Genomic DNA, 24,704 nt, shown 5'->3' with positions numbered 1-24,704 from the left:
GCAAGGACAGCATAGATGCAATTAAAAGTAAGCACCATTTGCGCATAGATTGCATATCACAAGGGATGCAATCCAGTTTAAATAGTGCTGCTCCTTCACTTTGGTTTATACTTACTTAATTGTATTTCTCTTCTCGTTTGTTATACAGTGGTGCCTCGCAAGACGAAAAGAATCCGTTCCGCGAGTCTCTTCGTCTAGCGGTTTTTTTGTCTTGCGAAGCAAGCCCATTAGCGGTTTAGCGGATTAGCGCTATTAGCGGCTTAGCAGCTTTTAGCGGCTTAGCGGATAAGCGGCTTAGCGGCTTAGAAAAAGGGGGGGGGAGTGGAATAACTCGCAAGACATTTTCGTCTTGCAAAGCAAACCCATAGGGAAATTCGTCTTGCGAAGCACCTCCAAAACGGAAAACCCTTTTGTCTAGCGGGTTTTTCGTCTTGCGAGGCATTCGTCTTGCGGGGCACCACTGTATGTCAATCTCCCGTGTTTTATATTGTGATGACTTCCAGGTTATAAGCAATAAAACTGCATCACTTATGAAAATGGTTTTATGACCAAGGTGACAGCATTTTTTGACTTGTTTAAACAGATGGTGCTTGGCATTTTAAAAAAAAAGATGCTCCGTAATCCAGAATATCAAAGCATTGCCTATATATATATATATATATATATATTCCTGATTTCAGAATATTACCCCACTGGGAGTAAAACTATACATTAATCCTATTTACTGGGTTGTTTTTCTTCTACCTAAAGATAACATATTTTTCTCCACAAGAGCATTTACAGTACAGTAAAATATTTTAATTTCAGAATGGAGTCGCTTTCCTGGAATCACCTGCACATCCCGGAAGCCACAGAGAACTGCAAATTTCTGGAGTCGTTTCATGTCTAAAACCTTCCTGATAAGCTACACCTGCCAAAATCCTCTCCTATGCACATCAGTCAAAACCCTACCCTCCTTTGCACAGTCTCACACAACCCATACTCCTGGTGTGTACAGTCTTGCAACTGCTACTCGAAGAAGTGAAGAAGACGTACTCTGCACATGCTCAGATCGAAGTTCTAGCAGTTTCCAAAACTTGGGTTGCCAGCTGTTTTTTTTAGGACTACAATTCCCATCATCCCTGACCACAGGTCCTGCTAGCTAGGGATGATGGGAGTTATAGTCCCAAACAACTGTTCTAAGGAGACACAGCCCTAACAAAAAAGACCAAGTAAAAAAAGGGGTGTTATGGATTTGTGCTTGGGCTAGCCGGGGCGAGCTTATCGTCGGACTGCTCACTACCGCGCTCCTTCAGCCTATCAAGGCGAAATATGACGAATGGTTGCTGGACGTGTCTGACTGCAGTTGGCCGTCGGGATCTCCCCTTGGCAGGGCCCTTCCCGTAGAACCTTGAGCGCCTTTTTGCTTGGCTGCTGCGCTGTGACTCAGCGCGGGGAGGAGGGGATCTGAGGCGATCCCCGCGGCCAATCGGGGAGCGGCGTGTCCTCAGCCGAACGCGGATGGGGGGGGGGCGGGTCCGCGCGCTGCTGGCAGAACGCAAGGGGGCGGGGCCTCGGAATGTTGTTTGCATGAGTTTCCGAGGCACGTGTCGCGTAAACACCATTGTCCCCAGGCTGGTATTAAATTCGAAAGGGGAATTTAACCAATCTGAAGCATGGGCGTAGCCAGGATTTTTTTTTGGGGGGAGGTCTTTTGTTAGGGGAGCAGAACCTCAGATTGCTATGTATTTTTATGGGTTTATAGTTATTGGGGGGGGGCCGCCTCTCCCCTTCGCTACATGATCTGGAAACGGAATAGTTCGCAGGGTACATACCCAAAACAGGGATATTTATTTCAAAAGGATGGGTTTTGAATGGGGTTTGGCTTACAAGGAAGATGGTGGCTTTCTCACGTTCATATCCCTTAACCTCCCCCCCCCCAAAAAAAAAAACCAGTGCGGGGGGGAGGAAGAGACTTCTGAGCACTTTGCGTTTCTGCAACTGACATCTCTTCAAAGTGCTCAGAAGTCCGTTGTTCACCTTGACACGTGAAAGCACGGTCGTGGGTATACGATCCTGTTTGCGTTTCTGCAACCGACGCCTCTTCCAACAGGATCGTAGGTATACCTACGATCGTGCTTTCACGTGTCTGGGTGAAAAGAAAAGGCGGAGAGACGAGGAGTCGCGATCAATGGCAAATTCATTATAATAAATGAGAGTTCAGGAAGCTTGACAGCCGACCCTTTAACACATTTGCCTGCCGCTTCCGTTGCCGTGAGTGTCTCCCTTTCACGTGCTGGCTTCGCGTTTGAGCAATCGCTTCTCCCTTGCCTGGTGTAAAAGGGAAGCAAAAACAAGGCCCGGGCGGTGTGAGAGACGACGCACGTTCCTAGCTACCGCAGCCAATCTTGGAACGAAAGGAGAGGAGGGACGTCCTGATCCAAGCTCGCAGGAATGTGTGTGGGCAGGGGCGCTTGTTTAAAGCAGAGGAACAAAAGGCAGGGAGGAGCTGCATGCACGCACTGAAAAAATAAAAATAACAAAACAAGGACGGGACAGCACGGTGTTTTTTAAAACAACAACAATACCCGTGCAGTAATCAGCAATGCAACTTTTCCGTGCCTACTTCTGAGGGCAGAAGTTGAAGACAACTTTTGTCAAGAAGGAGGCAAGCAAGCTTCCATAAATTTTGTCCCTAGGTAAATAATCAACTTTAATAAATCACATTTATGGTTCAGGAAAGGGCCACATAGCTCAATGGTACATCATTATGTTTGGCAAGCAGTAGAGTCTACCTAGTATCAAGGTCTGGCATCAGCGGTCAAAAATAGACCAGACAGGCAAGATTCTCTGCCTGAGACGCTGGATAACTGCTGCCGGCCAGAGTAGTAGACAAAACTGAGCTAAATACACAGCTTCCTGTACTCCTAATTCTTTTTTGTTTTGTTTTAGTTTGCCTATTTTATAGAGATGTCCTTTGCAATGCGCTCAGGCACATTCAGGTAAAAGGTCTTGCAACACTTCACAACAGGAAAAGCTTTAATGAACCAGTAGAAACCAGATTATGTACCAAGAACCAGCCTGTTTTTATACCCGCATCTTCCAGGGTAGGTAATGCCTGTGTTATTCATGATAATTGGTTGCAGTCCTGCACCACTCAAATGAATGGGAGATTTGCTATTAACTTTGACAGGAGCAAAATTGCTGGCCTGTTTCTTTAAAAACTAGGGGAGACGCACCTTATACAAAGTGACATCGTGGCATTATTTTTAAATTAGCTTCCATAAAGCAGGTGAATTGCTGAATTCGGTTCTGGTAAGATTTGTAAGGGAACAAAATGTGATTCAGTAATTCAGCAAGTAATCTTTTTTTAGGGGTGGATGTAGAGCTGCCATTTCAGATGGATGGATGGATGGGAAGAAGAATGCACACAGGAAGGTTTTATGGCCCAGTAAATTGAAAATTAGTGTGCTTTAAGAGCATTTGTTGCAATAATTTTCTCTTCATATCTTACTTTAGCTGACTACTATGGCAATATTATCAACGCAGGGCAGCCTGAATTTGTTCATAACAACTGTGGTGAGCCAAAAAGGTTAGGAGTATATCTAGCTAGAAACCTTAAGCCCCGTAATAACAATAGCTTTGGAACAATAAAGTGGGAAAATTAGATTGATGAGATGCTGAATGAAGATGGAACCTTGCATTTGTTATATTCTTACATTATGGTTTTTATGATCTGAAATTCAGGAAGGGTCACTGCCCCCACTGTCCTGCTCCCCCCTCCCCAAATATAAAGATACTGATGGAGCAAAATTCCTCTGTTATCAAATTAAAATGCTCAGACTGTATGGAATGATGCTTTCTGGGACAGCTAGAATCCCAGGAATTGTGTCTGTATCCCCACAGAGCAACGCTTCAAGATTCTTTTTGCTGACTCTTTATCATTTTCCTAGCAATCATTCATACACAAGGATATTCATTTACAGAGGGAAGGCAAAGGTTTGTATTCATCAGACATTTCTGGCAATAGGTTCAACCTCACAAGCCAAAAGCCTCTTTTTGACAGACAAGTTTTCTCTAGCTGAATTTATGATCAATAACTGCTGGCGTTCTGTGTTCTAAAAACCCTGCCATTTCCACAATGACCCAGTATTTTCATATAACACTGCTTTTACAAAGTCACACGATTTCCTCTGTCTAGCCCACTGATGTCTGTTTTGACTGGTGGCCAAGTCTCCAAGGCTGTTTCTCAGTTCTGCTGAGATATCTTTTAACTGGAGATGTTGGGGAGTGCAACTTTGAACTTCTGCTTCCTGTACATGTACTTTTCCCATACTTTCCCTTTCATTCACGAATCAGCTCCATAACTTAAGAGTTGCCTCTAATAGGCCCTGTACAGAAAATTCACCAACATTGACATACTCACCATAACGTCTAAATGGTGTGCAAATTTTGCCATGCATCGGAATGCACACATGGTAAGCACAAATTTAGGCATCATTCTGAACATATGGAAGCAGGTGGAGCTGGGAGCTTACAATTAGCTCCATGCCCAACCCACCTAAAATGTGCTAAGTTTTCCACATACGTGCAGTAGGGCTTCTGAAAAATTGACTGCCATACGTTAGAATTTTGCTCCAACCAAGTGAGATTTACTTCTCAGCTAACATAACCCAGCAGCGCTGGCCCAGATGCATAGATAAGCATAAGCAGACAGGTCAAATAAATTCTGCATTTGCCCTCAACCACACTTTCTGCATTTCTGCTGTTGTGCTAGGTCAGCCATGGAGGTTACAATATGATTTCTTGAACTGGTTAGTCTGGTTGCTCAAAGACAACCTCGGTACAGGAAACAGGTGAGAGGCACAGAGACATACTGCCAGAAATCTGGACAGATGGACAGAAGCGGTAAACAAGTGGGAAGAAGGAAGATAATCAGAAACAAATATTAGTGTCACAAGGAGACCTTGAGGTTCTCAAGCATTTGCTTTTAGGAACCTGTTAGCAATTCCAGTTATCTATGGCATGCAAAAGAACAGATTGCATTTATAGGTTTTTTTCCAACCTTCACATATATAACACATATCTAAGAAAGGTTGTTCTGCTCTGGGCATATCTAAATACATGCAGAAAAAGAGGGGAAGAACTCCAGGTACTAGAAATGGGCTTTATTCCACACCTAACACATTTTCAGGGAGAAATCCTTCATGGGGGGGGGGGGCATTTTTCTAGCAGAAATTCTCAAATGCAAGCAACACCAAAGCAGAACTACGGTATATTTAGTTCTGTGCCCTTTCAGAATGTGTCTATCGTCCAAGTTTTTACACTTCACTTTTGTTTCAGATTACCAAGAACGAGGGCTGGTTCCCCCACCCAGCCCAAAAGAAACTGGCAAACCTGACTGTCTTAAAAGCAACAAAAGACATATACGTATCTCATTTTATACCATTTCAAACAGCATTCTCACCTTGGTCTAGTTCATCAGATCTGCTTGTAATTGATAATGACTGGGAGACTTGACATGCTGGATGGGCTTGTCTGTACCTGGATTCTTGAGGGTGGAGAACTGGGGGTGTCTTAAGTTCTTTGGGGCTCTCCATTTGAATTAGCCTAGTGTAGGCTTCCCAATTTGTGTGGTGGCCATCTTTTCTTTTCCAGGCTCTTATTCTTTCTCCATCCTTCCACCACACCCCCTCTCCCCTTAAATCCTTCAAGCCTGGCCTCCACCCTTCCCAGCTGCCCCTGTCTTAGGAAAACCCCTGTTGTTAAAAGCTTTCATTGTGGCATCATCCACAGGAAGACAATGATGTTTTCAGAAGTACTTTCAATGAGAGTGAGGAGAGGAAGGGAAGATATGGAAGGAAAATGAGAGAATCAATGGGATTTTAACTCCTGGTCTAGTTAAGGATTACAAGTAAAGGTAAAGGGACCCCTGGACACTAGGTCCAGTCGTGGTCGACTCTGGGGTTGCGGCGCTCATCTCACTTTATTGGCCGAGGGAGCCGGCGTACAGCTTCCGGATCGTGTGTCCAGCATGACTAAGCCACTTCTGGCGAACCAGAGCAGCACACAGAAACACCGTTTACCTTCCCACTTTGACGTGCTTTCGAACTGCTAGGTGGGCAGGAGCAGGGACCAAGCAACGGGAGCTCACTCCGTCGTGGGGATTCGAACCACCGACCTTCTGATCGACAAGTCCTAGGCTCTGTGGTTTAACCCACAGCGCCACCTGTGGATTACAAGTACTTCCTTCTAAATTAGCATTAGCTGTGGGAACAGAGTAAGATTCTGAATTACGTTCTCTTTTGTATTATGTTACTTTCCTTTTATACAAAGCACTCCCAGTTTATTTTTCCTAACAGACATTTATGTACATTATTTCTATACCGACTTCAATGTATTTTGTTAGTTTCCTTTTGAACAAGAACTCACTGAAGACTTAATAGTGACATTTATCATTCTTTTTACCAACAAATATAGAAGCTGGAGACAGAAAACCTTTCTGTCACAGCCCAGCACACCTCAGGCAGCTTCTGCATCCTGGTTTTAGCTGGCTCCACCTAAAACTCTTTAGTCTCTCCACCTCTCCCAAATTCAAACTGCAAAACTGGTTCCAGCCCACAGTGCTTTTCTGCCTTTCCCTTTAGCCCAAAGGCAGGGGTAAGATTCCAAACCGTGAAGCAACACTCTTGCATTGGCACACTCTTTAGACCTGTTGGAATACGGTAATTTATACTGCAGCATGTCCACTCAGAAGTAAGTGAGGCTCACTCCCAGGTAAGTGGATATAGGTTTGCAGCCCTTGTCTGATAAAAGAGGGTGGTGAGCCAGAAGTGGAGAACTTGTGGCACTCCAGAAGATGCTGAACTCCCATCAGCTTCATCCAGCATAGACAGTGATTCGGTATGATGCGAGTAGTAGTCAAACCACATCTGGGGTACCATAGGCCCCACATCTCTGGTACAGGCAGTAGTTGCAGTTGACACCCTTCAGATACCTCGCACGTATACACCAAGAAGATCATTCCCTGACTCGCAACTCCACTACAGCTTGCCACCACGACTTCTTAAGGTTGAGAACACATGTGCCTTTCTGTAGCCCAGTCTAGAAAACTGAAAAAAAGAACCACTGACATCCAGCAGTAAGAAAGCACGTCAACACTAGCGCCAGCGTTGCTATGCAACAGCTCAGCACTTCCTTTTCCTGTTGGAACTCTGCCCTGATTGGCTGCCATCTTTGGCAGCTGCGATAATGAGGATTACAAGAAATCCCACCTGCACAGAGTGGAGATGGGAGAATAAGTAATGTTTGCTGGAATAAGACTAAGGGATATCTGTGTGCTTATGACACATGCCATGACCAAAGTGAGGAGCCATTGGAACTTCATATTCCAGGGTCACCCGTTAAAAAAACTAGGAGGGTTGGCTAAGAGGACTAGGATATCTAAAACAAAATGGGACCAGGATATCAAAAAGATTGCCTCACCAACTGCTCACTGGGATCTGCAAGAGAGAGACTCCTGCAGATACCATCTCATCAGCAGGTCTGTTCTGCACAGAGCGCAAATTGGGAATTTTAGTGTGGCAGTAGCTATGCTTTGGAGCTCTGTCTCATTACATATCATGCAGGCGCTATCTCTATTTAAGTGATGATGATGGTTTTAAAAAATCCCTGATCCTCTGGAGAAGCTGGTGCCTCTGTTGATTAGATATCCCACTTCCAGTGACCTGACCCTAGTTACACCCACCCAAAAGTGGGGAAAGTAACAATACTCAACATGTATGTGGGAGCTGAAATGCTGACCCGTGTTTCAGAACCGTGCATAAAACAGAAGTACTGTTGAAAGCTCTAACACTGAGGGATTGAGGGGTTAGGGTGGCTTCCTTCCACTTCAGACAAGTGCCATCAGTCTATTATTTGCACTGCACTCCCAAGCCTGCACTTTTTGTTTTAAATAAAATACTTTCTGACAACATCAAAGAGGGGGTGAAGAAACTAGGAAACCTTGAGTGCATGCCAGGCAAAGACTTCTTCGTACATTTTTAAGCAAAGCCTTTGTTTTCCCAGAGAATATTTTCCCATGGCAAGGATAAGAAAATATTTCCTGATGCTGCTAATCCTGCTTAAGAGCACCAAAGCTATAAAGTACCATAGAACAACCACAAAAGAAATATACAGTGCCTGTTTACTCAGAGGTTTTCCACGGTCTCTAGCATGGCTGACTCCCAAATAAAGGGTGCCTAGGATTCCAAGCCAAAACTTGCGCTATCCCACAAGCTAAGAATACCACCCTTTTCCTCATGGACTTGGACAGAGAGCGGCTGTGTGTGCCAAATATAATATTTTCTTGCATCTGATGAAGTAGACTGCAGTCCACAAAAGCTTACACCATAATAAATGTGTGTGTTTTGAAAGTCCCACAGAACACTTTGTTGCAACAGACTAAGGGCTTATCCACACTTATATTTTGCTCTGTTCTGTCCAGGCAGAGATCCATGCTTTAACGCTCCGTGTCAGAGTGTTGCTTTTTCGCCCCAAGCTTTTACTGTGAAAACCCGCTCTTTATAGCTAAATCGGAGCCAACGTCAATTTGGGTCCCCCCCGCAGATTGACATTTGCTCCGATTGAGCTTTAAAGAGCAGGTTTGCATGGGGAGAGCTCTGGAACAAAACACACGAAGGGGATCAGACACAGAGCTTTAAATTGTGGACTGTGCTCGGAAAGAGTGCAGGAAAGGTAATTGTGGATACGCCCTAACACAGGTCTCACCCAGGCTTCTTTTTGTGCCACATTTCCAGGCACAGGTCTGTGCTTTAAAATGTTGTGTCCAATCACTTTCTTTTTCCTCTGGTGATTTCCCTCCGAAAACCTGTTCTTTACTGCTGAATCAGAGCCAATGGTTATCCACAGAAAACCCAAATTGCCATTTGTTCTGAGCCAGTGTTAAAGAGCGAGTTTTCCTGGGGAAAGTAGAGGGACAAAAACAGTGGAGTGGGGGGGGAGCCAAAAGGGTGGGTCTTTATTTCTCTCTTTTTCTACTCCTTTCTCCCATCTTGATTTCTTTATGTTTTTATTATACAGTGGACCCTCCGGATACGAATTAAATTCATTCCAGGGTCCGTCCGCAACCCTAAAAGTCCATAGGCAGAGGCGCTGCTTCTGTGCACACATGCAGAGCACTTTTGCACATGCGCGCACAGCGAAACCCAGAAGTATACACTTCCGGGTTTGCCACGTTCACAACCCGAAAGTTACGTATCCAGTGCAGTATGTTACTAGAGGGTCCACTGTATTTAGATCAAAGTCTTGGTTCAAATAAAAAGGGGAAAAGATATTTGATATTAAGCTTCGTATTTTACTCTGTAAACCCTAATAAAACTTATTTAAAAGAAAAAGAGAAACAAGAAACTGAAAGAAACTGAAACTGACTTATAATCAACCTTCGAAGCAGGTCCATATTTGCTGATATGTAGTAGCAGCTTTTCCCCTCCCAGTGTATGTGGCTTTTTTCCAGCTGTGTTTAGCATGAGCATTATAACCTGAGAACATCTGTTTCTACTGTTTCTCCTCTGATAGGCTTTCCTCCTGGCATGTGACACAATCACTGTGGTTGGCTATGAGCTAATCAGCCCATACAAAGAACCATATGAGGTGGCACAGATGACTCATTTTGAAAACAACTTAAGTATGGAGGGTTGCAATAAGTTTAGCTCGCGGCTTTCTCATGCCTGTTTTGCAGATTCTAATCTCCCTTGTTTGTGAATGTGAGTTGATTGCCGCTGAGGGGAAAACCCCATAATGTTTTATGTGGAGTCTGCTTATTCTTGATCTGCTGAGCATGGTACAACTCACCTGCTTAACCACAGAACGCAACGCCTACAAATCTTAGATCAGCCAATGAAATCAATGAAATCAATGCAAATAGAAGATTAAAAAAAAAACTCACATTCAGGTTGCAAGTCCAGACATTTCGGATCCAGCCAGGATCTTTCATCAGAGGAATCTGAAACAAACAAAAAGAGTCATTCAGCTAAGTGTAATCCGTTGTTAGTACTCCTATCTGCAAACTCCTTGTGGAGTTTTCTGGCTCTTCTTACACACAAGTATTTTCTCTACACATTTGTTGTAAATCTTTACCTCTGCTGCAAAGTGGTTTCTCAGGTGTTCGCTAAGAAAGCCCTGTTAGCCATATATGTTTGAAAACACCGGGTTCCTTGTGTGCAGGGGTGGTCTTGGGTTAGCAGAAGGCAGTTCCGCACTGTGGACCCCTCCCCCAAGCTGCCCCCCTCCCAGCTGCACCTGAAGATTGAGGAGCCCTCCAGAACGGTACAGAATATGGCACAAAGAGTGGCAGTTGTTGCAGGGAATGGGCAGAAACAGGCATGCAACCTTGCCCCACGACAGTGGGTGCCCAGGGCATGCACATGTCACGTCGGCAAGTGCACATGTGCGTCACATTGGCACGCCCTGTGGGGTGCAGATGTCACTCACACACATCAGAGGGGCATCTCCTCTACCTCACACCCTATACCCCATATTGTTCGGGCTGGTCCTTTGATCTCGAGTTAGGCTTTATTGAAGTTGCTTCAGGGGAGTTGGAGACAAGGGAACTTTCCTTGCATAAATGTTAAGTCCACTTAGGATCCAAGTCAGTGTCTGCAAAGGGCCTCTCCATTCTCCATAGATGACTGTTGAGAACATAATACGTGGTACCTCGAGTTACAAATGCTTTGGGTTACAAATGCTTCAGGTTACAGACTCCTCTAACCCGGAAGTAGTACCTCAAGAACTTTACCTCATGATGAGAACAGAAATCGCACGGCAGCAGCAGGAGGCCCCATTAGCTAAAGTGGTACCTCAGGTTAAGAACAGTTTCAGGTTAAGAATGAACCTCCAGAACGAATTAAGTTCTTAACCAGAGGTACCACTGTAACTTCCCAGGTGAATTGGACTATAAAGGTCTGTCTGTTTCAAACAGCAGCAGCCAATTGCCTCTCAGAAGTTCACAACCAGGGCTTGTCTGTCTCACATTTGGTTCTCAGCTGATGAACAAAAATCCTGTTTTATTTCAAGAGCACTCGGCAATGTGCTAAATACTTTTCAGGCACAGCCTTCGATTGCAATCTAATTTCAGAGTGCATCAGTAAACAAATACTGGCACAATCTCACTGAAATTAGATTGTGGGTAACAAAAAGCAGTGCTTTGTGGAGGCCACATAGCTAAGGGAGATAAGTAGGGTAATTAGACAGGTTCTGACATTAACTGCGGAGAACGTGGGTTGCTGCAACCAGATGCAGTCATACTTGGAGCAAATACTTTGATTTAATCTAGAACCAACCTATTAGGTGTTCCGGGGCAAGGATGGAGAACCTGCAGCCTTACAGATGTTGGGGAACTCCACCTCCTATCATCCTGGCCATTGGCCATGCTTGCTAGGGCTGATGGGAGTTGGGAGGAAAATAGAGACTTTTTTTCACTCTCCTCAACTGACCCTCTTCAACCCCCCATTTTTTGGTCACCTCCCAACAAAGCATTTCCTGTCAGAAGATGGGCAAGTGCTACCGCTACTCCACCAACGGGACAGAGCACACACGCCCTCCATCGTCCTGAGGAAAGCCCTTAATCCCAGTTTGATATGATTTGATTCTTTGGTAGATCTACAAAAAGGAAAACACATACCAATAAATAAATTTTAGAAAGGGGCAAGATTAAACGCAGGCACACAAAGCATTAAAAACAAAACAAACAAAAAACCCCACTAAGACTCCTTGCAATCCACTCTGCTCCCACTTTCTTCCCTGCCCTCCACCTGCCCCTCAGAGTTGACACATCACACAGGGTTGAACTTTGATGGTGGCAGCCTCTCCAGCAGCCACAAAGAGCTGTCCAAGGGAGGAGGAAGCCGTTGGCCATGGAGAGGCAGCAGAAGGCTCCCTCATTGCCACCACTGCTCAAGAAAAGTGCCAGCTCATCTTCCACCCTGAGCTTCATGGTGGCAGCACTGGCAGGGGAAATGGGGACATTCCAGAATCAAATCAGAAGCTGGGATGGCTTTTCTAATTCTGGGACTGTCCCCAGAAAATAGGGACACCTGGAGGGTTATACCTAGGTTACCTCTTTCTGCTGTTGTGTCTCGACCTGCCAAGTAGCCTTTCGACGGGTCACTGAAGCCTAGTAAAGGGTCATTTGCCATCAACCAATCACAACACAAATTTCTGCAGAGGTTTCCTGTGTACAACTGCAGATGCTGTTTTTTAAATTTAAAAAATCAGTGTAATGAGCTTTACAACACTTGGCCAGAGGTGGCCATTGACCTGGTATTGCAGATAAGGAGACTGAGGAAACTATGATATTAAATATCTTGCTCAATATTGTAAAGAAAATAATTAGGCCCAAGCGCCTTCCAATTAACAGCCCTCTGCTTTCATCATGTGTTTATACAAAGTCATCATACTGCCCTGAGGTAGCAGTGGAATCACCGGGCGGAAGTACCAATACTGACTCTGATGAAATAATTTAAAGTTGTCATTAGGTTGCTTTGCTAACAACTTGCGGAGGCTGAAATGCCAATGGGTCAATAGATGGTCTGAGTAAAATCCAGGCAAACTGAGAGCTTTCCAGTCCCATTGATTTCAAGAGGAGAGGTTAAATGCTTGTGCAGAAATCTCTCCTGATTAGTTCAGCTGGGCTTAAAAGTGCTTAATTTTGGGGTGGGATAATGCCCATTATTTAGTTGAAACAAAAGTAAAACGTAAAGTTGTCAGAGTATGCTAATGCCAAGGTTGCAGGTTCGATCCCTGTATGGGATAACTGCGTATTCCTGCATTGCAGGGGGCTTGGACTAGATGACCCTCAGATTCCCTTCCAACTGTATGACTCTATGATGTGAGATTGACCAGGCTAGGCAGAAGAGTAAATGTGTTGCATCTGTATGCACACCAGCATTGAAATCACTATGGCCTTATTTCTGCATGTGATTTATGCTTTATTCAAAATATTTATAGAAAACCTCTATAATGTCTCTTGCACATACACTAATTTTATCTTGTGGGCTTCCCACATGCATCTGGTTGGCTACTGTGAGAACAGGATGCTTGACAAGATGGCAATTGGCCTAATCCAGTCTTCTTCCTGAATAACTTTCTTAACACTGGTAGTGGGGTAGGAGAGTTGGAGGGGGGGTCACATCTGGCAACCAACATGCCCCTTTGGTTTCAGATAGTACACGGGTGGCACTGTGGGTTAAACCACAGAGCCTAGGATTTGCCAATCAGAAGGTTGACGGTTCGAATCCCCGTGACGGGGTGAGCTCCCATTGCTCGGTCCCTGCTCCTGCCAACCTAGCAGTTCGAAAGCACCTCAAAGTGCAAGTCGATAAATAGGTACCGCTCCGGCAGAAAGGTAAACGGCGTTTCCGTGCGCTGCTCTGGTTCGCCAGAAGCGGCTTAGTCATGCTGGCCACATGACCCGGAAGCTGTACGCTGGCTCCCTCAGCCAATAAAGCGAGATGAGCGTGCAACCCCAGAGTCGGTCATGACTGGACCTAACAGTCAGGCGTCCCTTTACCTTTAGTACATGGGTAGACGAGTCTAAAAAGCCCGGGACACAATTTTTCACGGCCCTCTAGCGACTATGGTGGCTCATTTACCAAAAGTAATGTATTTAGTGTTAACTCTGGAAGTGAAAACTCGATTCTGACCACACTAAGTCCCCTAGAGCAAAATATACATCAGGAAAGCAGTATTCTCATGGCAGTTCGTTCATTTTCCCTCAACATTTCCATAATGGTTCATTTCTGTTCATTATATTTGAGCTTTCACACAACGTAAAATGGACTCCTAGAAATATACTGGGATATAGCACAAGTTTAGTGCTTATTTCCATGTTATTTGATTCCAGGGAGGGAGGGAATTAGTTTGCAATATACATGGAAATGACTGCTGAATATTCAGAGGTAAGCTCCATTCCTGTTGGCGTATTTTTTCAGGAACTGTGAATAAGGTCGGTTTGTGTTGAAAGGTAAAGTGAGCCACATTGCTCTTCCATCAATGTGCTGGGCCTGTGCGCATCCATTCAAATGTACTTCTAAAGCTCAGGCACTGGGCCTAGGAGTCTGTTTGGGTCTGGCAGCCGAGCAGCATGTCACAATACGTGACGCAATCGCGCAGCCTTTGGAAGCAGGCTGACGATGGCAATTCTTTGAAAACAACACTGTATGCTCAGCCTCAAAAACAACTTTCTTCATGTAGTGATATAACCAGCCCGTGACAAGCTGGGCACCTTGCCAAGGGCACTGTTGAACGCCACTTGACACTCCTCTGCAATGCAGAGTTATAAATAACATCCAGAGAGCACAACACTCAGATACAGACCCACACAGTCGCATTTGAATCCAGAATGTTGCAGAGAACACAGGATTTCAGGTTGTGACCAAGTACCAATTCTCATTTATTTTAAAAAAAAAGAGTTGTTTTATGTCTCACAAACACCTGTGCAAACACATCCGTGTTCAGTAGATATAATTACAGGATCTAAGAAAATAGATTCAAAGGCAACATCAGACCCTCGAAGTGTCCCTGTTTTACCAGGGACAGTCCCGGATTTACAGAAGCTGTTCTGGTTTTTTATTTGATCCCGGAATGTCCCGTTTTTCCTTAGGACATCCCTATTTTCATTGGAGAAATGTTGGAGGGTATGGAGTTATACGACTCTCGAGCCAAGGAGATAAGTAACTATACAACCATTAGAAGTCAGCCCTGTATAGTTTTATTATGTTTTTATATATGCTGCAACCCTCCCAGAGTGTCCGGGGCAACCCAGTCAGATGGGTGGGGTATAAATAATAAAATGATGATGGAATAGAATGCCCCTATTTTCACCAGAGAAATGTTGGAGGGTATGCAACATGGAACACCTGTCTGCAGCAATGGGCAGCACAAAGTAACCCAAGCAATCAAAAGTTTGACTAGGAAAGAACTGAAAGAGAATGAGAATCAGAAACTGCAAAGGGAGTCTTGTGTCTCCAAGAGAGACCTGGGTACAAGGGCAGAGCTCGGCATCTTGTTGCTACACGACAGATCCATATGCGGATGTGGCCCAACCTGCTTTGTAAACTGAACAGCAGCTTGTCTCCTGGACAGTAGTCACATGTTGCTTGTGTGTATTGGCACTCGTGGGATGACGCAGCAACGGGAGTAGGGCTGCACTGCTGGCCCCACTCCTGACATCACATCCCAGGGCTAGCCCCACCCCCTGACATCCATGACGATAATCACAACACACAGGCATTTATGGCTGGGTTTGGTCCAGGGATGCAACATGGGGGTGGGCTGACACAGACGCCCCCCCCCCACTCTTGCTTCAACACAAATGCCTTCTCCAAGAATAACACATGGATAGCACTAGTAGCAGACCTGAGTAGAGGGACATCTCTGCCCAATTCACACACACACATACGTGCCAGCCCAGCCCAAAGAAGGTTTAGATTTCAGCCCAGGAAAGGAGAGAGAGTGAGACGCAGAGGGCCAAAGCACAGAGACTTGATGGCATAATAATTCTTTGAATTATTGATTTCTGATGCAGCTGTTTTATTTGAGCATGAGGTAGAGCATGATGTCATATAGCCATTGAGAAATCCATTTGTTTTGTTACAGCGGCTGCATTATGAGGAAACTGATCTCTCCCAGTTTATTAAAAACATTCCTTTGCCAAATTCTACTGTCAGACCTTGCCAGCTATAAAGTTAAATATTCCTCTGAAGATGTTTCATTGAATATCCTCTCCTTGCGTAGGCCAGTAAGTGAATAAATATTGGCATAGTAGTTATCTAACATTTTATTAGTTTATCAGAAAACAATTAATGAAACTCCAGCTGAATCAGTTTAGGTGCAGAATGATATTAATTATATTAATGATCCCATTCTGAGAAGAATAAAAGTATGACATTCCTAGAGTTTCAAAAATGTCCCAGAGTGAGTGAGGTAACTGATCTGATTATCAGGCTGACAATAATTTACTTATACAGTATTGTTGTGAATTTTGTTAGCAATATGCAGAAAAAAACAGGATTGAATGATGTACTGAAGTACAGAGTTGATATCCACAAACCTTTTAGGATGAGCAATAAATTAAGCAGAAAATTGCTTCTCTGATACAATATATAGCTCCATTAAAGAGAAGTTATGGATCCTTTAGGGTGCTGTTATTGAAATTAAAAGATGATGAAGACTCATTTAATTATAAAGTAGTAATATCTATAAGTGCACTAAACAATGAAAACCTCAGAATGCCAGACTGTTTTGTTTCTCGATGTGGTTAAAATAAACAAACATGGGTTCATGGTTTCTAGAATCACTGAGTCTAGTCTTATCCAGATGTTCAAACAGCATACAGAGAACACACACATAGGAAGGGTGGGGAAGCAGTGACAACATCCTCAAATGACCTGCCTTTAGTGTATTCTCTGCCCCGAGCCTGTGAATATACAAAAAGAAGGCTGATCGCCGAAGAATTGATGCTTTTGAATTATGGTGCTGGAGGAGACTCTTGAGAGTCCCATGGTCTGCAAGAAGATCAAACCTATCCATTCTTAAGGAAATCAGCCCTGAGTGCTCACTGGAAAGAACAGATCGTGAAGCTGAGGCTCCGATACTTTGGTCACCTCATGAGAAGAGAAGACTCCCTGGAAAAGACCCTGATGTTGGGAAAGATGGAGGGCACAAGGAGAAGGGGACGACGGAGGACGAGACGGACAGTGTTCTCGAAGCTACCAGCATGAGTTTGACCAAACTGCAGGAGGCAGTGGAAGACAGGAGTGCCTGGTGTGCTCTGGTCCATGGGATCACGAAGAGTCGGACACGACTAAACAACAACAACATAGTCTTGGTTGCTTTGGCTGCAACAGACTAACATGGCTACCCCACAAGAAAATGTATACATGTAAACATGCACATGCTCAGCGACTCTGCTTTGGGGGCATACTTTGGTAGAGGGAAAATGTGGGTGGGCAACTGTCATGAGCCCCTTGGCAGCCCCAGATGGACCAGGAGGAAGAGGAGGGAAAAGGAGGTAGAGGAGATAAGGGGCTGCAAGACTGGTCTTCCCCTTGTGAACCTAAATGTCAGAGAGGGGAAAGTAGCTTTGATGGTTTTCTCCTCTGCCCCTCCAGTGGAGCACACAGCCTCACCAGGGAGAGGAGCAGACTGCAACCAGCCAGAGGGAAGGGCAGAACAAGAGAAGATGGCAGCAGAAGATGTCATGAAGAACAAGGCACTGCCTTCATAAGTGGTATCAGACACATCAGCCCAAATGGAGCGTGCATGTGTGCATGCACCAAACTCTTGGGTCAGCTCACCCTGCCTCATCTTTAACAGCTTGGCAGGAGGGCAGTGTGAAATGTTGGGACAGCTTCATATCTTCTGTTACGTTATGAACCTCTTGCTTAGGTCATGTTTTGGGAATCTTCTGGAATTGGGCTTGCTGTGGAGTTTTCACCACTATCAGCCTGAATGGAAATCTCTTCCTTGCTTTCAAGTAAGAGTCCTTGCTGTGTTTTGGAATGGGAACCTGGCAGCATCCACCCCAAATCACAAGCCAGTGGTGGTCAGGACCAGTAGCAAAAGGAGATGTAAATTCCACTTTTGTATAGTAGTATAGTTTTTTCTACATCCTACACATTTCTCCCATGCTACTCTTTATCCTCCATTCATGCAAGCAAGAAGCATGATCAGTGTTCAAGGACACATTCCAGCCAGGCAAAAACCCTTGGAACGCAAAACAGGACCAGAGAGGGGTGTGGCCTGGGTGAGGGGTGTGGCGTAGAGGACCACATTCAGCTTGTGGGCCTGAGGTTCCCCACCCCTCACCTGTGCTTTTATATAGATAGACTACAGGACCTATCTTCCTGTTTCACATGCTTTTACTCAGGCTAAACCTGTTCCTATCCCTTTTTAAGATTCCACACTAAGAGGAACATGTATCATCTGACTTTGGCACATACATTGTGGCCAGACAAGCCTGACAGCTGAGCTCACCTCAGGTCAATGCTCATGTTTACAAGCTGCGAAGAATGGGTTTGAGATGTGAAAACACAGGCACAGGATCTCTGGGCAACACGCACCAAGGAGAACGCGAAACAAAAAGCATTCATCACTCAAATGTCAATACTCAGCTTGTACTGTTCTGGGAACAAGCACAGTGAGCCGTTTGTTTCTGCCCATGTGCACTTGATAGTAAATATGGCCATGAGCAGAGCACAAAAGCCTTGCGGAAGCTTATGGCTGGGAGAGATGTTTGTCTAGATCAGGCATGTCCAAACTCTGCCTTGGGGGCCTAATCCGGCCCACCGGACAGTTTAATCTGCCCCCTGTGGCAGTATATTTCCTGGGGTAAAATCCTAAATAAACCTCAACAACTTCAGTCCTATAAAAAAGCTCAACTACTTAGGTTGGCCCTTTGGTTGGCCCTCACGGCCCTTCACTTCATCAAATCTGGCCCTCTTTGAAAAAAGTTTGGACACCACTGGTCTAGATCTTCCCAGTTTTCTTGTAAACATTTCTTTGCGATTGTGTCAGGCAAAGAATGTATCATGGGAATAAGCTGGCAAGGAAGAAAAGCAGGGTGGGAGAGGAAGATGGATCTGAGGCTGAAAACCTGAACAAGTCTTCAGCCGTTTGCAAAGCTCTAACAGTATTTTCATTCAATGCCTCTCAGCCCCTGTTAAAACATTTGTAAACATCACAGAGGTAAGAGCACTGCCCCACCCATTGTTTGAGCTCTGGACAGATGGAGATGGCCATCCTCTAGGCAAATTGTCTGAGCACAACGTAGCCTTAAGTTACTTGACAGTGACTTTCAAAGGTCTCCAGTAAAGGACCACAAGAGCAGTGCTAGAGTCCCCTGTGGATGATGAGTTGGTTACAGCCATCGGATCTACTGCAGCTGAGCGAGGACTGAAGCACCAGACACAAAGGGAACCTAGGCTCAGTTCCCAGGTGTGGGGAACTATTGGCCCCTCCAGATATGCTCCACACTTACTGGGGCATGAGGAACTATTGGGAGGAGCACAGAGAAGGTTCACCACACTTACCCTGAATGGGTAAAGCTACAAATTATAGTTTTAGTATTTTGAACCTGAGATCACATTGTGTGAATTTGGAGTTCCCCTTACCAGCCTAAACCAGTTTTTTGAGTCTGGTCACCACCTTCAGCAGCTTGCATAACTTGCTAGCAAACTTTGACCCTACCACTCCCACCAATAGAGATTAAATGTCGTTTTCTTATAGTCTGTGGATGACTCTCTTGACTGGCCCATGATGCCTTTGACATATTTTTTCTCTCTTGCACCCAGCATTTCATCATCATAGATGCAATATTAGTTCAGCCTATAGTTCCTGTACAGAGTTACTTTCGTGTTGGAGTGCTATCCTCTGAAATTGTTTTGAAGTTTTAGCCGCCTTTTCTGGGTATTTGAGGAAATGAGTTAAATCTCAGAATAAAGAGCCAGAACCAAAGATGGAAAGTGCTTTTCCACTAAGGCCCATCTCACCTTCTTCTGTGTCTAAACCAGTCTCTCTCTTTTTTTCAGTCATATTCTTCTAATCATTTTCTCTATTAGCAACAATACAGTGGTACCTCAGGTTAAGTAACTAATTCGTTCTGGAGGTCTGTACTTAACCTGAAACTGTTCTTAACCTGAAGCACCACTTTAGCTGCCGCGCCGCCAGAGCACGATTTCTGTTCTCATCCTGGAGCAAAGTTCTTAACCTGAAGCACTATTTCTGGGTTAGCAGAGTCTGTAACCTGAAGCGTATGTAACCTGAAGCATATGTAACCTGAGCTACCACTGTAATTTGGAAGTTAAGTGCTGAGAAATGTGATTTCCACAAAACTGAAGCTTTATCACGAGGGAAGACATTGGGGTCCTCTGGAAAAAATACTAACGATCACTTCGTGTTCTGTTTATTTCATATTAAGATATTTATTATCATTTCAACACCAAATACTAAATCCATAACATTCAATTCACACATTTAAATAAATTAAAACCAAATCTCTCTCGCTCTCTCATACACACAAAGTCTCTCTCTCAATCTATGTAACATGCAAAGATGATCATTTGGAAAGGCAGGTTTCCAGTGAAATCAGTGAAATCAGTTTCCAGTGAAATTCAGGTACCATGGGGCTTAAACACAACTTTGGATTTCTTCCCCCAGCTAGACCGCAGTGCATTGGATTGCCATATATCTGCCAAATTATGCACAAAAGTCATCCAAGCCTCTTATGCTCCCTTTTGGACCACTCAAGCCCATCACTTCTCTCATAGTCCTTTCAAGGAACTCAGACAATCTTGTTCCCACAAGAGCGTCATCAAGCCTTGAACTCGATGACTTAAGTCTGGCTTTACTTTCATCAGAGTCTCTGACAGAGACAGACTTGCACACACCTATATTACACATAGGAAATGTAACCTACAGTATTGCCTAGCATATTGTAAAATCCTTTATGTCTAAGGAAGCAGTCAGGAGAACCTGAAGGAAGGGACAAATATAGTTACTCAGCTGAGAAGCTGCCCGAGGAGCCAAATGTCACAATTTTTGATGCATCTCAAGTAATGAAGACCTTGGATTTATGAGTCATTGGAAAGATGGTGTCTGTGGCCTGCAGCAGCGCTACAGAACTGCCAGTGCAATAAAGCCCAGGTGGGAAAATTGTTGAATGACTCAGCCCTTTTGCCAGCCCTTTCTTAGGTGCCTCATATTGATCCTTGATTTGCAGTAGATTCATTGTGACAGAAATATGACTTCAGGACAAGGAAACCCTGGAGAGCTGCTTCCAGATAACACAGAATACACAATGGTGAGCATGATGGGCTAGTGATATAAGGCAGCTTTCTGAAACTGGAAGAACAGGAAGAGGAGTAGGAAGAAAGAGTCAATGGTGTATTGGTAAATATCTGCAATTGATCGCTCTTGCTGCCCTTTTTGCATCTAAGGGCTCGTCCACACTTCCCCTTGTCCCGTGCCTAAAAAGAACGGGTTCGAGCGATTTTGCATTTGCTCTGCAGCTGTTCCTGGAAAACATGTTGGTTCATTGGTGCTTTTCACACAACAACTCTCAATTCCATAGAAGGAATCCATAGATGAGGATTGCATTGAACTGACCAAACGAGCCAATCCGTGGCAGCCCTGGTGGGGGCATGGCCATTTACTTAGCCCGGCCAACCACTCTGCACAGCATCCAGTCGGCCGAGAGCATCACCCACCTTTCCCCTCCTTTCATTGATTACTGCCCTAACTGTTTCTTTTCAGCTAGCCGGGCTTTGCTGTGGTCTTCTGACAGTTGCCGTATTCGGAGCCGGGAAGGGATTTCCCTCACTCTGCAGGTTTTGTCTTCCCCATAGCACTAGTCACAACTTTGGTGACTTAGGCCTTAGGCAGAATCCTATAGTTTTTCATCCCTGCAGCGGTGTTAACAGGGTACCCTGTCAGAGGAGTCTGGAGGGAAGTCTCTGTCCAAAGAGCCAAGTGCATAGAGCTTCCCTCAGCATTTGGGGGCCAACCGCGTAAACCTGTGTTTTGCGATGGATCCACCACCAAATAGACCCTGTCATGCCTCAGTCCTCCTGCAGGGTGCCTGAGAGGAATACCCAACCAATGCCTATGCCAAAGCTTCCTACAACTGAAAGCTGTGGCTGTTTAAATCCCAGACAGTTGTTGTGTCCATTCATTTTTACCACTCAGCAGTTAGACACGCCAGGAGCGGGGCAGGACTCTGCGGCTGGGCACACTATCAGCATCACCTGAAATCACCCTTAGCTTTACTTCCTCCTCAAACCTCTGTGCAATTAGCTTGCAGCTGTTAATCAACATCCCGGGGGGGGGGGGCATTCATTTATTGCATTCGTTTAGCATAGTTATTATCCACACTTCACCAAAGGCCCAGCGCGGTGTGAGTTGCAACGCGTCAAGAAGCAATAAGACAGAATAGACAGTAAACGGTTAAAATAGCAACCAACTGATAAATTCGTATGCAGAAAGTAAACAAGCTTTGCACATTCCCCCAAGGCCTGGATTAAAAGAGACACCATGAAAATGAGCTGCAGTGGTGATGAAAAGAAAAGAAAAGGGTTTATTTAATAGTGTTTGAAACTACAGCGGGTGCAATCCTACTACGGAAGCTGACACAAAAAAACTCATGGAATTAAAAGAAGCAGTGCTGCAGTCAAAGAAAAGGGCTTTGTAGTTGTATCACACAAGTGTTTGTGTCTGTGTTTGCCAGGTTTTAAGATGTGAAAGGAATCTTAGGCACTTTGTCCTATTGATTCCTCAAGCAGAAAGAGAATTCCAAGTTTACGACCAAGTACATCCTGCATTTCTTTCCACGTATCTACAATCTGTTCCGAACGGCTTCTGAGAAGTGGGAGGTGGCTCCTCTGGGCCAATCAAAGCACACCACAACTTTGCTGGCTTGTTTAAAACAAAATAACACAACCCACTGAGTGGCCTCTGCCAACTGCAGTTACATACTTCATTCTTCCATGTCCCCTTACACAGATATGCTGACTGGCTGCCTTGCCTCCCTGGTGTAAATAGGTTTTCAAAACCACTTCAGGCCAGGAGAAAGTTAATACATAACAATCCAAGCAGAGAGGCAAACTGTGTTAAGGAAAGCAAACATCAGAAGGCAAGATAAAGGAACTTTCAGGCTGCACCACGTTGAACTCAGTTCCATTGAACTTAGTGGGTTCCACTGAACTTGGCAGGCCTTTTTCTCCTGGTCAGCACATAGAACAGAAAAATAGAATTATTGAGTTCGAAGGGACCTTGAGGGTCATCAAGTCCAGCCCCCTGCAATGCAGGAATCGCAACTAAAGCATCCATGGCAGAGGGCTGTCCAACTTCTGCTTTAAAATCTCCAAGGAAGGAGAGTCCACCACCTTACGAGGCAGCCCATTCCACTGTCAAACCTTACCATCAGAAAGTTCTTCCTCACGTTAAGTTGAAATCTCCTTCAGTGGCGTAGCGTGGGGGGTGCAGGGGGGGCCGGCCGCACCGGGCGCAACATCTGGGGGTTAGGGTTAGGGGGCGCAAATCCACGGGTTAGGGGGCACAAATCCATGGGTTAGGGGGCGCAAATTACTTGCCTTGCCCCGGGTACTGACAACCCACGCTACGCCACTGATCTCCTTTCTTGTAATCAGAAGCCACTGGTTCGGGCTTCAGAGAAGGCGAAAACAAGCTTGCTTCATCTACCATGTACAAGGCAGACTTCAGTCATCTTTTGTAATATCGTGCCCCCCAAATGAGTCTTCTAAATTATGGGTCTTCTCAATTTTACACCCCCTAGACACGGTGCCCTATGGAGGGGAACAACCCACACCACCCTAAATCTGGCGCGGCCCTGTGTCAGCCCTTTAGATATTTGAAGATGGCTATCGTATTTCCTCTCAGTCTCCTCTTTTCCATAAAGATGGCCCAGAATTTCCCTGGCAAACCACTCAGTTATCTATAATTGTTCCATAGCTAATATGTTCACATTTCTTATCAGAAGATGTAGTCCTGATATAATGTTGTCATTAACAGGGGCCCCACTCAAGCACCTTCAAATTTACATGACATGAATGGTTCTCTTCCCGCTTTTAATTGTCTGAGTTTGATACTGTTTTTATAGTTTGGTTTTGAAACGTGTATCTCGAGGCACATGGACTTTTTGTGTGTGGAGGTGTGTGTGTGAGAGAGCGAGAGAGAGAGATTGAGAATTTCAGTCAGAACTTGAACAGAGCATTACCAAACACTGTTAGGTTCCAGACAAAATACTGAAAGAGCAGCACCTAGTGACAGAATGTGGGGTTTACAAATGGGAGCATTGGCCTTCTGAAGTGAGAAAGACTGACAACAAATACTGGACCACCACCCCTCCTAAGACTATAGCTGAAATCCTAAGCCAGGAGTGGGGAACCTGTGACCCTCCAAATGTTGAATTCCAACTCTCATCTGCCCCAGCCAGCATGGTCCATTATCAGAGCAGAAAGGAGCTGGGTATGTTTAGCCTGGGAATGAGTCAACACATATTGTCAGTCTCAACCTCCATCTAAATTGCCAAGTCAACACATATTGTCAGCCTCAACTCATTCTAAATTGCCATCAACCCGCACCTATTCTTACTCAATGAGATCCAGAGGGAGGGGGAGGGGATGGTCATCTACCATCACGTTACAACTAACAACAAAAGTAGCAAGTGTCAACAAAAGTAGCGAAGGTTTTAGCGAACGGGATGTCTCGTCAGGAGTAAGCTTCCTGGCTGCACTCAACTTATCCTTCAGATTAAAGATAACTGCAAGATCTACATCAGAAGGCTTAGTTTGGACAGAAGTGAATACACATTTCTTGAGTTAATGCAAAATACTGTACATTACTTCTGGTAGATGAGCCTGCCATAGTCTCTACATCAGGGTCAGCCAACTTTTTCAGCAGGGGGCCGGTCCACTGTCCGTCAGACCTTATGGGGGGCCGGACTATATTTTGAAGGGGGGGAAATGAACAAATTCCTATGCCCCACAAATAACCCAAAGATGCATTTAAAATAAAAGGACACATTCTACTCATGTAAAAACACGCTGATTCCTGGACCATCCGCGGACCGGATTTAGAAGGCAATTGGGCCAGATCCAGCCCCCGGACCTTAGTTTGCCTACCAATGCTCTAGATATTCATGATCGTTTTTG

General features: G+C 44.9%; 1 protein-coding gene across 5 annotated transcripts in view; it reads right to left on the bottom strand.

Annotated features, from left to right (window-relative positions):
* The window catches only part of LPIN1 (lipin 1), an 84,572-nt gene that overhangs the window by 47,936 nt on the left and 11,932 nt on the right, over nt 1-24,704 (bottom strand). For 3 of the 5 annotated variants that reach the window (XM_081856930.1, XM_081856933.1, XM_081856931.1), the window contains exon 2: nt 9,926-9,982. In XM_081856930.1, coding sequence (XP_081713056.1) covers nt 9,926-9,982 — 57 coding nt within the window. Of the gene's footprint in view, nt 1-5,446; nt 5,724-9,925; nt 9,983-10,116; nt 10,172-10,551; nt 10,668-24,704 lie in introns of those variants that run through there. The other 2 variants (XM_081856932.1, XM_081856934.1) reach the window with 2 other exon arrangements.

This window comes from Podarcis erhardii (assembly GCF_964252035.2).
Source record: "Podarcis erhardii genome assembly, chromosome: 3".
Taxonomy (NCBI): Eukaryota; Metazoa; Chordata; class Lepidosauria; order Squamata; family Lacertidae; genus Podarcis; species Podarcis erhardii.
This window is presented reverse-complemented; position numbering and strand designations above follow the sequence as displayed.